The following is a 17127-nucleotide window of genomic DNA, read 5'->3' as shown; positions in this document are numbered from 1 at the left end:
TGTTTGCCACCTACCGTCATCGTCGTAAGTTTATGCATTCTATGATGACACTTCATGAGAATTTTGAATCCACTCGAGCCTCTCTTTTGTATCGCACACCTCTTCCCACACTTGGAAACTACAGTTGCTAAACTTATTTTCGAAGAGAATTGTCGTTCCACCATGCAGATGCGAACTCAGGATTCTGTTGTTCTTACCATCCCTAAGGCGACATTTGGGTCTTCTCCAGCCTCGGGCCGTTTTCCTTCTTAATCCTTAAAGACTATCTTCTGTAAATACTACAAATGTTCAGGTTACTCTGTTACAAAATGTCGCAAATTGCAGAATAAAAATCAGTCTCGGGCCCTCTTGTTGCAAGCTGTTGCAGTGGCTCCAATTGCTCTTTCGCTCTTGAGTCTGTTGCTAAGCCTTCTTTAGTATCCACTACTCTCACTGCTGCTGACATTGAGGCATTAATTCATCAGGTTTTATCTCGATCTTCTAGTGCTTTGTCTGTCACCTCAGGTACATCTCATTGGTTTTTTGATTTTGCATGTTGCAATCACATGACTTCTGATTCCACCATTTTTTCACAAAAATCTACTTTGTCACCCAATCCTATCATATATACTACTGATAGTTCTCATTTACATGTTAGTCAAATTGGGTCCATTTCCTCCCCTACCTTATCTGTTGACAACACTTATCTTGTTTCCAAATTGTCCTTAAATCTCCTTTCAGTTGGTCAACTTTGTGAATTATGTCTTAAGCTTACATTTTCTAATGCTGGTGTTGATGTGCATGATCCACAGACGGGTCAACTCATTAGGATAGGCCATAAGATTGGACATCTGTCTGAGCTCCTTTTTTTGCAGCTTCCATCCCATCTGTCTCGTTCCATTGTTGCTCTTGCCATCTCTTACCATTTATGGCATTCTTGGCTAGGTCATGTCTCTATACCTCGTGTTCGTCTTTTGCCCTCCCAAAGTCACCTAGGTTCTATAGGGTTTGAGTGTTTTGATTGTCTCTTGTTAACTTGGAAAACAAACTCATTTATCTTTTAATATAAGGGAATCTTTTTCGGCTGCACATTTTGATTTTATTATTTGGGGTCCTGCACCCACTCCTATTGAGGGGGGATCTCGTTATTTTGTTATTTTTGTTGATGATTATTCTCATTATACATGGCTATACTTGTTACAACATCGATCTGAGCTTGTTTGTGTTTACCAAACTTTTCACAAAATGGTCCAAACTCAATTTTCTCATACCATTAAAGTTTTTCATTTAGATAATGCCATGGTATACAATGACAAAACTCTCCTTGAGTTCCTGAATCAACAAGGCACACTGTCCCATCATTCTTGTCCCTATACCTCTCAACAAAATGGTCGTGCAGAACGAAAACATCGTCATATCCTTGATACTGGAAGAGCTCTTTTACTTTCTGCTTCTTTACTTGAAAAGTTTTGGGGTGAAGCTACTCTTACTGCTGTGTACACTATCAATCAGGTACCCTCACCTATACTTCATAACAAATATCCTTATGAGCTTCTCTATGGTATGGTTCCTAACGATTTCTTACTTCGAGTTTTTGGTTGTGCCTGTTTTGTTGCTCTTCCTCCTCATGAACGGACCAAACTTAAACCCAATTCTCGGTTATGTTGTTTTCTTGGTTATGGCTTGACTCAAAAAAGTTATCATTGTTATGATCCTATCTCCAAATGTCTTCGAGTCTCTCGTCATGTGGAGTTTTGGGAACACAAACCATTTACTAGTCTATACACGTTCTCCCATTCCTCCTCTAATCACTCACTCATATTCACTGATCCCTCTATTGCACTATTTTCTGACTCTTCTGCAGAGATTCAAAGCTCCTCAGACAGTTCTTCCACTGCTGCACCCAATCCAGTTGATGGGTTTGATGGACCATCTGCCACACAACCCATTCCTTAGTCTTCTCCACTCCCTGAACCTAGTCGTTCCAATCGGGTAAGTGTTCCTCCTAGTCATCTTCATGATTATCATTGTTTCTTTATCCTTACCACCCTTCACGAACTTCACAATTATCGTGATGCTCGTACTGACCCTCTCTGGCAGCAAGCTATGCCTGATGAATCGCATGCTCCTGTCAAAACACATGCTTGAGATCTGGTGGACTTGCCTCATGGTAAAACTGCAGTGGGATGTAAGTGGATTTATAAAATCAAGACTCGAGCAGATGGATTAGTTAAACACTATAAGGCTTGACTTATTGCAAAGGGGTTCACCCAGGAGTATGAGATTGACTATGAGGAGACTTTTGCTCCTATTGCTAGACTTACCTCTGTCAGATCTTTGCTTGCAGTTGTTGCTATTTTGCATTGGAAAATTTTTCAAATGGATGATAAAAATGCATTCCTTAATAGTGATCTTACTGAAGAGGTTTATATGCATCCTCCACCTGGCTATGAGCATCCTCCACATAAATTTTTTCATCTTCGTCACTTTATGGGCTCAAACAGGCTCCTCGAGCTTGGTTTGAGAAATTTTAGTTAGTGGTTTCTCAACAATGCTTTCTTTCTAGCCCATATGATTCTGCACTCTTTCTTCACACTACAGGGGCAGGTACTATCATTTTTTCTTCTCTATGTAGATGATATGATTGTTACTGGTGATGATATTGTTGGTATTTGAGATCTTCAAACTTTTCTTAGTTAGAATTTTGAGATGAAAGGTTTGAGACATGTTAACTACTTCCTCAACCTTGAAGTTACTTCGAGTCGGGATGGTTATTATCTCAGTCAAGCCAAATATGACTTTGATTTACTTTTTAAAACTGGGTTAACAGATAGCAAGTTAGCCACTAGTCCCCTTGAGTATAATACAAAGCTCTTGTCACTGACGGTTCCCCACTTGCAGATGCAACACTTTATCAACATTTAGTTGGTAGTCTCATTTATCTTACTCTCGTTAGGCTTGACATTTCATATGTTGTTCATTTGGTCAGTCAATTTATGAGCGCACCTCGATCTATCCATTTTGTTGCGGTTCTTCGAATTTTACGCTACATCAAGGGTACTTTGTTTCATGGTCTGCACTTCTCCTCTCACTCCTCTCTAGAGCTATAGGCCTATTCTGATGCTGATTAGGCTGGTGATCCTACTAATAGTCGCTCCATCACTGGTTATTGTTTCTTACTTGGTACTTCTTTGATTTCATGGCGTAGTAAGAAACAATCCGTTATTGCCCGTTCTAGCACTAAGGTTGAGTATCGTATCTCCCTAATACGACATCTGAGCTTTTGTAGTTATGCTGGCTTCTAACAAATATGAGTGTTCCTCAATCACTAAGTTCTCCTCTTCACTATGATAATCGTAGTGCCATCCAGATTATGCACAATGATGTGTTTCACGAGCGTACCAAATATATTGAGATTGATTGTCACTTCATCCACTACCATCTTTAGCAAGGTGTCCTCTAGTTACTTTCAATTTCTTCTTAAGATAATCTTATTGACATTTTTACAAAATCACATCCACCTGGTTGGCTTGGTGATTTTGTTTTCAAACTCCAGTTGGCCTCGCCACCAAGAGTTTGAGGGGGGATGTTAGTGTATATATTTGTATCTTAGAATATCTCTAGAATATTAGATCATATTCTTAATTTCCTGTAATTATGCTAGGTTAGAATCTTTCCTATTAATTGTATTTCCTTATTTACTTTAGCCATATTCAACTATATATAGGCCACCTTTTTATAGTTTGAGATAGATAAAAATATACAATTATATAATTCTCCAGAACTCTCTCTGTTTCAATAAAGATTATGCCCCCAATGCATTAAAAATATCATCTAATTAATCTTTTGCGGATTACAATAAAATCATGTGTGATTTTGATGTACTGGACGACATAGGCTTCCCGAGTAAATGGGTGAATTCAATGGTAGATCTCGAATAATTGGCCAAAAATTGGTTGTGCAGAAGCTCGTAGTGTTGGTGGTGATGGCCAGCAATTGAACTAGTGTTCAATTTGGTAGATATAGAAGCTCCAGAATAACTGGCCTTTATATAAGACTCAGTGCTGTAATAATTTTCATGCACATCCAATGAAACGGGTGCATGCAATTCTTATATGAAGAACTAGCATGAAATAACTGCCACTTCACAAGAAGTTATGGTCTTTTCACCCTCCTTATTCTCATCCTTCATGCTCTTTTGCCTTTTTACAAACCACACATAGAGAACCAAATCATTCAACTGCCAAAAAATGAAAAAATATTAGAATGAGAAAGGAGAAATTAAGCCACTAAAATCAACAAAAAAAAATAAAAAATAAAATATGGAGTCTAGATGTGTAATGCTCCAATAGAAGGTTCAAACTATATGACTTATAGTCTAAAAGGACTAATCAATGATACAATTGGAGCTCCATTGAAACTTTATAAAGAGCAAGAAGTTTTCATTTCTAAATAATGTGAAATCTCATACACTTCCTACCCTTATCCTTATTGTATGAAGTATCACAAAAAGCATTTTAAATATTTATTTTAACTTTTTATTAGTTATAAAATTATTAGAGTACTTATTTCAAGAATTGCCATCATTTCTTCTTCCCAATAAGCTATTAAATTGGGTTCAAAGAGATTTAATAATCTCATCAGTAATTATAATTTCAAGAGTAATTTCCATAGTTTTCTTTTTAGATTACTCCTCAACTATTGAGTTTTTTTTTTTTTTTCAAAGCATGAGTAGACACAAAAGTCTATACTATACATGGGGTATGACTCATTGCATGGTCGATGATTAATGTCCGTACTTTCCTATATATTCTGAAATGCAATATTAACTTAATTATCGGCTAATTGTATATGTCCCCGAGGTAATATTTTAGATGATTGCTATGATGGGAAAGATTCTGGACTACCTATCTTTATAAACTCTTCAAATTCTTAATTTTAAATATTTTAAAATAAATTTTATGTTATATTTGTGGGTTAGGAATTATTCAATCATGCAGAGGAAAAAGAGAAAAAAAATTCAAATAAATGTTTTAAAATTATTCAAATATTGTGTTTCTCAAATCATGCAATGCAAAAAGGAGATCATCTTCTCAAATCAACCATTCTCCACGGTATATCTACCGGTATCTGGTGGACGGGGACAAGACAGCAGAGTGCGGGGCCTACTGCACCATCCATACTTTTGACCAGCCTCTTAAAAAAAAAAAATACTAATATTGACCTTTCTTTTCTAGTTTGGTTTTGTAAAATCTTCTTCTACGGAAGTATAGATCAATCGTATTCTATATGCAAGTGCCATCATTCTTAGCCTCAAATCACTTGGATATTTTCTTCTAGGATTTTTCTAAGAAAATTTGGATTCAAATGCACAGCGTACCGGTAGGGTTACAATTATTCTTGTCACTCTTGTTTTCCTCGTAGGTATTTCCCAGAACTTGACAAGTTTTTTTTTTCCCAACCTTTCCTTTGGCTGTACCCGTATGACAGAACTCTACATTATCAAACCGTAACAAAGTACTAATTTTAACCATAAAAATTTATGCATTTTGTACAAAATTTTAAATAAAATATAATAAATAATTTAATATTTTTTTAAAATTTTAAAATAAAAATAATATTAAAAAATTATATTCTAATAATATTTTATTTTATTTTTAATTTTTATTTCAAAAGAATACCAAAATCTTTTCGTTAGCAGGCTAATAAACTCAATATCTGAAAACAATTTCCCGAAATATTTTAGCGATGACTTGCAAAAAATCATTTATAATTTAACTTGTTACTTGTTAGGCAATTATATATATATATATATATATATATATTTTTTTTTTGTACTTTTTACATTATTGTAATTATCGATGCAACAGCCCTCGCTGTTGAATCTGCAGGAAAATACATGCAAGGACTAGGCCCACTGGAGTCGATACGGAGAGACTTCCAATGATTTTGTGACAAATGTGAGTAGGTAACGGCTTAGAAAGAATTCCGATGGCGTGGTTCAAAACTTATCTGAAACCAAGACCTTATCACGTGGTCTATGATTGAAGCCAAGGTTGAAAAGAAGACTAGTCTTAAATGCTTGATTAACAACAGTACCATTTCTAGCGACAAGGCAATTAAAATCTGTGCCTAGCTCATTTTTGTGATGGCAATCGCAATGGCTTTCCTTCCTCCTTGGCTTCTTGTTTCCTTGCTAATTCTGCTACCGATTTCTACCGTTGCTCAAAGTAATGGTAACATTACTGCTGGAGATTCTCTCATTGCAGCTGCCAATAGCTCTCCATGGCTATCTCCTTCTGGTGATTTTGCCTTTGGATTTAGCCCACACAGTGATAAGGATTTCTTCCTACTTTCCATCTGGTTTGCTAATATACCAGACAGGACCATAGTTTGGTATGCAAATGGAGATAAGCCTGCACCACGGGGATCAAAAGTGGAGCTTACTGCTGACCATGGCCTAGTACTTTTTTTTTTTTTTTTTATTTATCAAGAGTCGGGGTCCCTTAACAGGAGACCTCTCCCCAATATATTAAACTTAAGCAAAAAGCTTAGCGCATGGGATTACAACCTCTTTCCCAGCCACAAAACAACATACTAAAATTGCCAACAAAAACATTGATCCCTAACCAGAAAAAAGGGAACAGAGTTACATACATTGCTGTCAACTTAAAGCAGAAAAACAACTTAAAACAGAAAGATATTGCTACAGGCTTAGTGACAGCACCGGATGTATGGCAGCCCAAGTTTATCAATACGCAACACTCCTCTCAACAAGTGAGGAAGTGAGGTCCAGGATTCCCAAACCTTGTTGATTCCTTGGGATCCCAACCTAGCAAAGAAGTCAGCAGCTGAGTTTCCTTCCCTGTAGACATGTTTCAAGGTGAACGTGATTTGCTGTAAATAGGCCATAAGCTCCTCCCAAAATTCTTCAAGGTACCATACCCCACATGAGGATGAATTGATCCAGTTTATAACCACCTGGGAATCCATCTCTATTTCCACTTGAGAAAAATTCTTCTGTTTAATGTGTCTGAGGCCATGTAATAGAGCAAGGAATTCAGCAAATGTGTTAGTACCTTGTCCAAGATCAACTGCAAAGGCTGAAATCAATCTCCCCTCACTATCACGTATCACCCCTCCAGCTCCTGCCATGCCTGGGTTGCCTCGGCTACTCCCATCCACATTTAACTTGTACCAGCCCATGTTTGGTCTAACCCACCTAATTAGCTTACAAGGTTTCAGTTTTGGGGATTTATAGGGAATATTCAGCTCCAATAAAATCTCCTCATCTCTTGCACTCAAAGGCTTAGTGGCTTTGAGTTTTTCACTTAACTTTACAATCCAGAATTTTATTTTCCTCCATACTTCTTCTGAGCTGATGTCTCTTCCTTCCATACGCACATTGCATCTTCTAAGCCATAACTACCATGTGACAATGGAGGGAATTATCCCTAGTAGCAGTCCCTTCGTGGTTGATTTAGAGGCTTTACTGAACCACTCTTGCACCAACTCATACCAGCTTTGACACCGCCTCCGCGGCATACCAACCTGAATTGCGCACCTCTCCCATATAGATCTAGCCATCTCCCCCGTAGCTAGCACATGATTGAGGTCCTCATATCCACCAATTTTACAGCAGTCACATTTTGATGCCAAAGGAATTCCTGTTCGGCGAATATGGTCATCCACACTTAAGGCTTTTTTGACACTTCTCCACATAGTAACGGAAATATTTTTAGGAAGGCTTGGGTGCCACAGCCATTGTACCCAATTACTCTTTGGAGATTTTATCCTCAAGACCTCCCATGCACTTTTTGTTGTAAAAATCCCATCTTCCTTGGCCATCCACACAAGTAAGTCATCACCTTCTTTTTGACGACTCAAAAATCTGAAAATTTCCCCTGCTTTAGGTTCTCCAACTAGGCTTATTAGTAGTTCCATATCCCATACCCCATTCAACTTGCACTCTTTAACCTTCATATTTGGATACCTAGAGATTGGCATCCTTTCTCCAAGTGTCTCTTCCCCCATCCATTTATCAAGCCAAAAGGAAACTGACCCCTCTCTCGGTCTCCACTCAGAGTTCTCTAAAATGAGTGGAACACACCTTATCACCATCTTCCAAAACCGACTCCCTTTGTTTGGGTTAATTAAGGAGACGTGGTCATTTTTCACATACTTAGCTTTGAAAAAGCTGGCCCAAAGAGAATTTGTAGTTAGTAGTCTCCACGCAAATTTCGTGTGTAGTGCTTTTTGAGTTTCATGCAAATCACGAATCCCCACACCACCTTCCCCTACCGGCTTACACATAATGTCCCAAGATTTCCAATGCTTTTTAGGCTTTCCATCCTTGTAGCCCCAGAAAAAATCAGACAAACACTTATTGATGCTGGAGAGGACAGATTTTGGGACTTGCAGCACTGATAACAGGTGAACTGGAATGCTACTAAGCACATGTCTAATTAGCAGCAGTCTTGCGCCACTTGACAACAATCTCGCCGACCATCCTCCAATTTTCTCTCTGATTTTTCCAACCAACTCCTCAAAATGAATGGCCTTTAATCGCCCAGCTATGATAGGTACCCCCAAGTATTTAAAAGGCAGTTCACCCTCTGAGAAACCCATGTAATTTAAAATAGCCCTGCGCCTTGAAGCGGAGAAATGATTAGCAAAAAAAATTGCAGACTTTTCCTTATTCACCCTCTGGCCAGACCAAGCTTCATATAACTCCAGCACCTCAGAAATGGACCGGATGGACTGTTTACAGCCATTTGAAAATATTACAATATCATCTGCGTACAAGAGATGAGATATAGTAGGGACCTCTCTAGCATGAGTAAAAGGTTTGATCTTGCCTTCTTGGAAACTCTTCTTTAAAAGTCTTCTTTATAGTAGGGACCTCTCTAGCATAAGTAACTCGCAATCATCGGGAACACAAGTGGGCTACATCCGAGCGAAATAGAAAGTCCGTACGAGCGAAATAGAAAGCGATACTCTGTTTTTAGGGTTGGGTCTCCCCTGAGGAGTATGGCAGCCGCCGGGGGCCTAAAGGGCCCGCCGGCAAGCTCCAGGCCACGGACTTTTACGGATATGGTCTCGCAAACACCGATTCCCCTTCCCGAAGTGGTGGTGCCGGTGCGTGCCCCAAAAGTGCTGGACGGCGACACCTATATCTGGTTCTCCCAAGATGAACTGGACCGGTCTGCACAGCCATTCAGGCACTCTCTTGTTCTTAAATTCATTCGGCAACGTCCTTCCTTAGACACTATCCGTGCCTTTATTCGAACTCGGTGGGGTTTAAATGCCCAACCAGTCGTTTCTAGTATGAAATCCCCACGGCATGTTTTCCTGAGATTTGCTAAAGAAGATGACTATCATAAGGCCTATGCTTGTGAAGCCTGCGAGATTGAAGGTAGTCCATATAGGATGTTCAAGTAGTCTACAGATTTTTCAGAGGAATCGGAACCATCCTTGGTTCCGGTTTGGGTGGTTTTCCCTGGGCTTCCGCCCAACTTTTATCATGAATCCTACCTTCGAAACCTTGCTCTATCTATTGGTACTTATCTAAGAAGTGATAACAGCACTAGATGTGCCACCCAAACTGATGGAGCTCGGATTTGTATTGAAATGGATGCAGCGACGAAACCGATAGATGGTTTTTGGATTGGTGTTCCTCGGGCCCCTTCAAGTCGATACCAAGCTGTCATTTATGAAACTCTGCCAGCGTATTGCTGTAAGTGCAAGATGCAGGGCCATAACTTAAGTACTTGCAAAAAAACAGATAAAAATCCTGGTATAGATGATATGGGAAAGTCTAGAAAGAAACGCACCTTAGAGATGAAAATAACAAAGGAAGGAGAAGCAGGTAAAGTGAAGGAACCAGCACAAGAAAAGGGGGTGAGAAGTATAAAGTGGAATGTTGAATCGGAGGCTATTACAAGGCATGAGACAGGAGAGTCCTCTGGGAAGAAGGGGAAAGAGGTTGTCCATCAGGAATCAGACTTGGTATCAGAAAAGGAAGCTGTAAACGATGATGATTTTTTTCTAGTAGAAGAAATAGAAGAGGGGGAGCTAGAAGAAATAGAAAAAGCTTTCGAGAAGATTCAAAGAAAGTCTCCAAGTAGAGATGAACAAGCTGAAAGGGCAGAAGATACTTCCCCTATTTTACTACAGGAGGAATTTGTATCAGTTGTGCCAATGACGTTGGAGGAAAACCAGGAAATGCAGAATGTAGCAAGGGAAGAGCCACAAAATAAGACGGATACGGAGAACTAAGCTGTTAACCAAGTGGGGGAATTGCTGCCTGTCATGGGACCAGTTTCCCTATCTGATTCTGAAGGTGCGCAAGAGTTAGTGCACCTGCAAAAAACCCAGGAAATTGTCTCATATGAAGAAATACTGAAAGAAAATAGTGAAAGAGGTATAGGTTCTAGGAAGAGGAGTTCCTTTAGGGTCAAGAGCAGGCCATCAAAATTGAATTTATGAATCCTTTCTTATATTGGAATTTAAGGGGGCTTGGTACCTCCAAAGAGCAATTGATTAAAATGATAAAGAAATATAAAGTGAATGTGGTAGCCATTGCGGAACCTTTTGTCAATAAGCAGTGTATGGTTTGGTTACAGAATAGACTGGAGTTTGGGGGGATGTATTTCTAATGAGGAGGCTGGAGGAAAATTATGGCTGCTGTGGAATACCAAGGTAAAGGTTACTGTTCAATCCATCAAGGGTCAAAGTATCTTGCTAATGATTGAAGAGAAGAACAAACAAATCCTCGCATCTTTTGTCTATGCTAAATGTTCATACCTGGACCGTAGAAGACTTTGGGAGGATTTGAGCTTGTTGAGTACCGGAATCACACCTTGGATAATTATGTGAGATTTTAACATTATCCGTAATAATGATGAGAGGATTGGTGGAAGGCCCAGACCGACCAATGCTATGAGGGAATTCAATGATTTTATTGATGCGGTGGGTATGATTGAAACAAAGTTTGAAGGAAATAAAATGTCGTGGTGTAATGGGCAGCAAGGAAGAGCTCGTAGCTGGGCAAGACTGGACCGTTCTTTCATTAACTCTAAACTAATGCTGGAATTTCCAGGTTTGGGGATGACCTATTTGCTTAGACAAAACTCAGACCATTCCCCACTAGTGGTGGCCATGGAGAAAAATGATAAACCGTATGGGTTCAGCCCCTTCAAATTCCAGAATATGTGGACCTCTCATGAGCTATTCCATGACTGTGTGCGAGGTGTTTGGCGTAAGGATCAGGTCGGACAAGGAATGGCTGGGTTGGCAAATAAATTAAAGGCTGTTAAAGGGGTGCTGAGAAGGTGGAACAAAGAGGTTTTTGGTTGGACTAATTCTCATATTCAGGGGCTTGAGGAACGGATATATGGCCTGGAAGAAAAACTTCAAATGGGATTTTCTGAAGATGTTGAACTGGACCTGTTAGCATCGAAGGCTGAGCTGCATACATGGGAGAGTAGGGAGGAAACGAGGCTCGCCCAACAAGCCAAGCAAAGATGGCTTGAGAAGGGGGAGGGTAATGCCCAATTCTTCCGTGCTCTGTCTTCTAGAACCCATAGGGTGGTAAGGGAGATGGAAATAGGTGATAACAGATGGTTGAGGTCCCCTGAAGAGGTTCATGAGGGTGCTGTTGATTTTTTCAAGAATTTTCTGGCTGAATCCCATTTAAGTCCTGCTCCTGATTTGACTAGTTTAGTTGAACCTGTGGTGAGTCCAGCGGAAAATCTGAATATTCTGGAGCTTCCTTCAATCCAAGAGATAAAAGATGTCGTCTTCTCCATCCCCATTGAAAGTAGTTCGGGGCCAGATGGTTTTGGCTCAGGATTCTTTAAAGCCTGTTGGGAGATCCTTGCTGAAAATGTTGTCGCTGCTGTCCATGAAATCTTTAGAGGTAATCCAATCCCAAAATATTTCTGTTCTTCTTTTTTGGTGTTGATTCCAAAGATCAAAAATCCAAAAAGCTTGACAAGTTTCGCCCCATAAGCCTCTGTTCAGTTTTTTATAAAACTTGTTCAAAGCTCTTAGTGGGTCGGTTAGCACCACTGCTACCTTGCATTGTCTCCCAAGAACAGGGAGCTTTTATTCAGGGTAGAAGCATCTTGGAGAATATTAGCTTGACGCAAGAGATGGTTCAGTCCATTAATAAAAAAGTAAGAGGTGGAAATGTAGTTCTTAAAATCGACATGGCTAAGGCATACGACTCTGTTGCCTGGAAATTCCTCATTCAAGTCATGGCAGCCTTTGGTTTCTCTGAACCGGTATGTTGCCTTGTTTGGCAATGCATATCCTCCCCGTGGTATTCAGTGGTTATGAATGGCACTTCAAAAGGCTTTTTCCAAGGGGGCCGTGGACTAAGACATGGACCCTCAAGACCAACAGTTATGGAGCTCTCAGACCATTATTGGTACTGTATCTTCTGGTGTTATGACCGACGAAGGGAACTTTGTGCTTCAAGATTGAGAATTTACTACGGTATGGGAGAGTTTCAATAGTCCCACGACTCCCACCGATACGCTGTTGCCTACACAAAATCTGACAAGGGGAGGGGTGCTTTCATCTCGACAATCAGAGACCAACTTTTCCACAGGGAGGTTTCGGCTGCGTTTGCAACAAGATGGAAATCTTGTGCTTGTTACCGTAAACTTGTCGACCGACTACGCTAAGGAAGCATACTATGCTAGTGGGACCACTTCCTCCGGTGATCCTAATCCATCAAGTCCCGGTCGAGAATTGGTCTTCACCGAATCAGGCTACATGTTTATTTTGAGAGACAATGGCCAACGAGTCCCTCTAACACAGGGACAACAGGTAGAATCAAGTGCTGATTTCTACTTCAGAGCAACTCTTGACTTTGATGGAGTTTTTACCCTATATTCTCACCCAAAGGCTTCCAACAGCAACAGAAGCTGGAGTCCTCTTTGGTCTGTACCAGAAAATATCTGTGTTGACAGTCTTGTTAGCGAAGGTATTGGCGTTTGCGGGTATAACAGTATCTGTACTCTGAAAGCAGATGGAAGACCGATGTGTCGATGCCCCAGGGGATACTCCTTACTCGATCCAGATGACCAGTACGGTAGCTGCAAACCGGACTTCATACAAGGCTGTGAAGAAGACAGGCTAAGCCCCTGGAGAAGATCTTTATACTTGGGAAGACCTAACAAATACAGATTGGCCAAGCTCTGACTACTTACTGTTGAGGCCTTATACTGAAGATAAGTGCAGACAGTCTTGCCTGGAAGACTGTATGTGTGCTGTTGCCATTTTCAGATTAAATAATAGCTGTTGGAAGAAGAAACTACCTCTCTCAAACGGAAGAGTAGATAGTTCCCTTAACGGGGGGAAAGCTCTCATCAAAATCAGGAAAAATAATTCCACATTCCAAAAGAAGAAGAAGAACCAGGATACTTTGATCCTCATTGGGTCGCTTCTTGGTGGTTCTGCCTTTGTTAACGTAATAGCAGTTTGTCTAGGTTTCTCCTTCATTTACCACAAGAAGCTACAAAAAATTATCGCAAATGCTAGTAGTGTGCAATTGAATTTGCGTTGCTTTACTTACAAAGAGCTTGAAGAAGCCACAGACGGATTTAAAGAGGAATTGGGAAAGGGGTCTTTTGGTGTTGTTTACAAAGGAACAATACGAATGGGTTCTAGCGTTCATGTGGCAGTCAAGAAGTTAAATAATTCGTTCCAAGATAGTGAGAGAGAGTTCAGGACAGAAGTGAATGTGATTGGCCAAACACATCACAAGAACCTGGTTCGATTGCTTGGATTTTGCGATGAGGGCCAACAACGGCTGCTGGTATACGAATTCTTGAGCAATGGCACTTTAGCAGGTTTTCTTTCTGGAGACCTGAAACCCAGTTGGAATCGAAGAATCGAAATTGCTATTGGCATCGCAAGAGGACTCTTGTATTTACATGAAGAGTGCAGCGGCCGGATCATCCATTGCGATATAAAGCCTCAGAACATACTCCTTGATGACTATTACAACGCTCTGATTGCTGACTTTGGATTGGCAAAGCTTTTGATGATGAACCAGAGCCATACTAATACTGCCATTAGAGGAACCAAAGGTTATGTTGCACCTGATTGGTTTAGGCACATGCCGATCACAGCCAAGGTGGATGTTTATAGCTACGGTGTCATGCTACTAGAGATCATTTGCTGCCGAAAAAGCGTATATATGGAGTCGGATTTGGAAGACAAAGCAATTTTGACTGATTGGGCCTGTGATTGTTATCAGGAAGGAAAATTAGATGCTTTGGTTGAATATGATGTGGAGGCGTTGGATGACAGAAAGAGGATGGAGAAGTTTGTGAAAATCGCTATTTGGTGTATTCAGGAAGACCCATCTCTTAGACCAACCATGAGGAAGGTCACATGGATGCTCGAGGAAGTTGTCGAAGTTCCTGTTCCACCATGCCCCTCCCCTTTTAGCAAGCCAGGTTGAAGCAGCATATATCACTTCTTCTGCTAAGCTTACAGTTACTATATTTGTCTTACTACTCTTTAACTCTGTTTTTCAGTCCTTCATCATGAGATCTATTGTTCATATATAGATATTTGTATTTTTGCATGAACTGATAATAATTTACTTAATTTTGTAGTCGATCTCTGGATTGAATGTTTGCAGTACAATGCCTCCAGTTCCTCTGGCAAAGAAACTCAAAAATCAGGGGTTTTATTTCCTTTTCTGTCCCGTCAAGTTTTCTGTGCAGTAGGAAAAAAAGTCATTCAGAATAGATATTGAGTTTTCTACCACATCAGAAAGCATGGACAGAAACACCATGAACTCAGAGTTTTCTACCATATTGAGTTTGCATTATGATAATTATGACAAGGTGTAACGATACATTTAGGACTCTTTTACAACTCATTTTACAATCAATTAATGTAATTGTGCCACTTGTTAAAAATAATTTCAGTTTTAAATAATTATCCTCTATTTAAGATAGAGATTGTAAACAGTAAAAGAGTTGTATATTTATTATTTTTCTTTTATTTATTTTATAATGGTTCAAGGTATAATAACCTAGTCGAATAAAATAATTTTAACTTAATAAATTTAGTTCTTTATATGCATTGCATGTTAGACCAATCAACTCTGGACATTCCACACTTGAAGCCGATGGACTTTCCAAACTTGTAGCTGCAGATCAATCTTCTCCAGAACCAACGTGATCAATACCTCCCTGATTTTCCTCTTTACCTTGTGTCATGCTAGAAGTCTTATTTCTATCTTGTATATTTCTATATTTATTCTTGTAAAGCTGTAATATCTCCTTTCCATATTTACTTGTGTAAAACCATAACGTATACTGCACTATTTAAATTAGAATGAAGTTGTAGTAGAGACTAAGTTGGTCTCTTTGTTTTCACCATTTCTATTAAGTGTATAAAGTTCTTACATGGTATCAGAGCTAAGGCTCACGCCCAGCAATACCGTTCCTATAATCCAACTTCCGCACAAAAATAACCAAACACCATGGCCTCTTCTCTCCAAACTTCACCTCAGTTTCCGAAATTGGATGGCCCCAATTATCTCACCTGGCGGATCCAGTTTCTTGTTTTCCTGAAGAGTCACGACATGGTTGGACTCGTTGATGGTACCAGCCTTGCTCCAGCCAAAACTCTGCTTGACGGATCTTTGAATCCGAAGTATACTCGATGGTCTAAGAAGGATAACTATGTTCTCAATTGGCTTTATGCCTCTATCACTGAAAAACTTGTCTCTACCGTCCTTAATCTGGAGACTTCCAAGCAAGTCTGGGATGCTCTTCAAACCCATTTCTTTTCGGCCTCACAGTCTCGTGTTGCCTTTCTCAAAAGACAACTTCAAACCATTTCCCAGAGTACTCATTCATGCTTCTCTTACATTGAAAAGGCCAAACTCCTCTCATACCAACTGTCCGCTGCCGGCAAACCCATGGAAGAGCAAGACCTCATCACTTACCTTTTGAGTGGACTCAAGCCGCAGTTCATGCCCTTTGTCACTGCCTTTACCTTTGCAACTAGGGACAATGACTTCTCTCTAGACAATTTCCAGACCGAGCTTTTGAACTTTGAGACGTTAATGGAGTCCTCTAGCCCCTCTGTTCCCGCTAATAATAATTTTGCTTTTGCAGCTACTTATTCAAAGTCTACGGCGCAAAAGAAGAATAAAGGTCCAGGTACTTTCTCCCAAACTCGTTTGCCTATACCAACTACACGTCCCCCATCTCATGTGGGGCCTTCTAGCAACAGGCTAGGTGCACCTCACTCTGGTGACAATAGACCCATTTGTCAGATCTGTAGTAAAAAGGGTCACATAGCCCTTGATTGCTACAATCGGTTTAATTTCTCCTATCAAGGCCGCTTACCACCATCCGATCTTGCTACTATGGCTGCTGAAGGTAATACTTCTTATGCTCAACAGGTGTGGTATGCAGACAGTGGGGCCAATGCCCACATTACCAATAATACAGCAAACCTGGCCACCGCATAGCCCTATGAAGGAGAAGAGACTATCACAGTTGGAAATGGCTCAAGTTTGGTGATTCAAAATATGGGTACCACATCTCTCACCTCAAATCATTCCAATTTTACTCTATCCAATGTTCTTCATTGTCCAAATGCTTCCTTAAATTTAATCTCTATCAACCAATTTTGTTTGGATAATGATTGTTATTTTGTACTGACTGGAAATGATTTTTCTGTGAAGGAGAACAACACGGGGCAACTACTACTCCAAGGGCAAGTTAAGAACAGACTCTATTCAATTGCAGACAATAAATCTTGTTCAAATAAAATTTCTTGTTTCACGGCTAAACTTGGTGTGTCCACCACTCTCGACACGTGGCATGATCGTCTTGGCCACCCGTCTCAAGTTGTTTTAAATAAATTGGTCACTTTTAAACATTTAGATGTTTCCACACCAAATAAACTAGGATTTTGTTCGTTGTGTCCTTTAGGGAAATCCAAACAATTACCCTTTAGTGACTCAACTCGTCAAACAACTCGTCCTTTAGCACTTATTCATTCCGATGTATGGACGTCTCCTATATATTCGATTGGTGGATCGAAATATTATGTTATTTTTGTGGACAACTTTTCTCGTTTTACTTGGCTATATCCCATTAA

At 39.9% G+C, this 17127-nt stretch overlaps 1 protein-coding gene and 1 pseudogene across 1 annotated transcript; both read left to right on the top strand.

Moving 5' to 3' along the window:
- Positions 1 to 10920: 10920 nt before the first annotated feature.
- On the top strand, positions 10921 to 11991 carry LOC122291174. The gene has a single exon (XM_043098812.1). It carries the CDS (start codon positions 10921 to 10923, stop codon positions 11989 to 11991), a length of 1071 nt encoding a protein of 356 aa, XP_042954746.1.
- Positions 11992 to 12351: 360 nt separating this feature from the next.
- LOC122291970 lies at positions 12352 to 17108 on the top strand (annotated as a pseudogene).
- The last annotated feature ends 19 nt before the right edge of the window (positions 17109 to 17127 follow it).

The sequence above is a fragment of the Carya illinoinensis genome, chromosome 13, assembly GCF_018687715.1.
Source record: "Carya illinoinensis cultivar Pawnee chromosome 13, C.illinoinensisPawnee_v1, whole genome shotgun sequence".
Lineage (NCBI taxonomy): Eukaryota > Viridiplantae > Streptophyta > Magnoliopsida > Fagales > Juglandaceae > Carya > Carya illinoinensis.
Note: the sequence above shows the minus strand (reverse complement) of the source record. Positions and strands in the feature narration are given on the sequence as shown.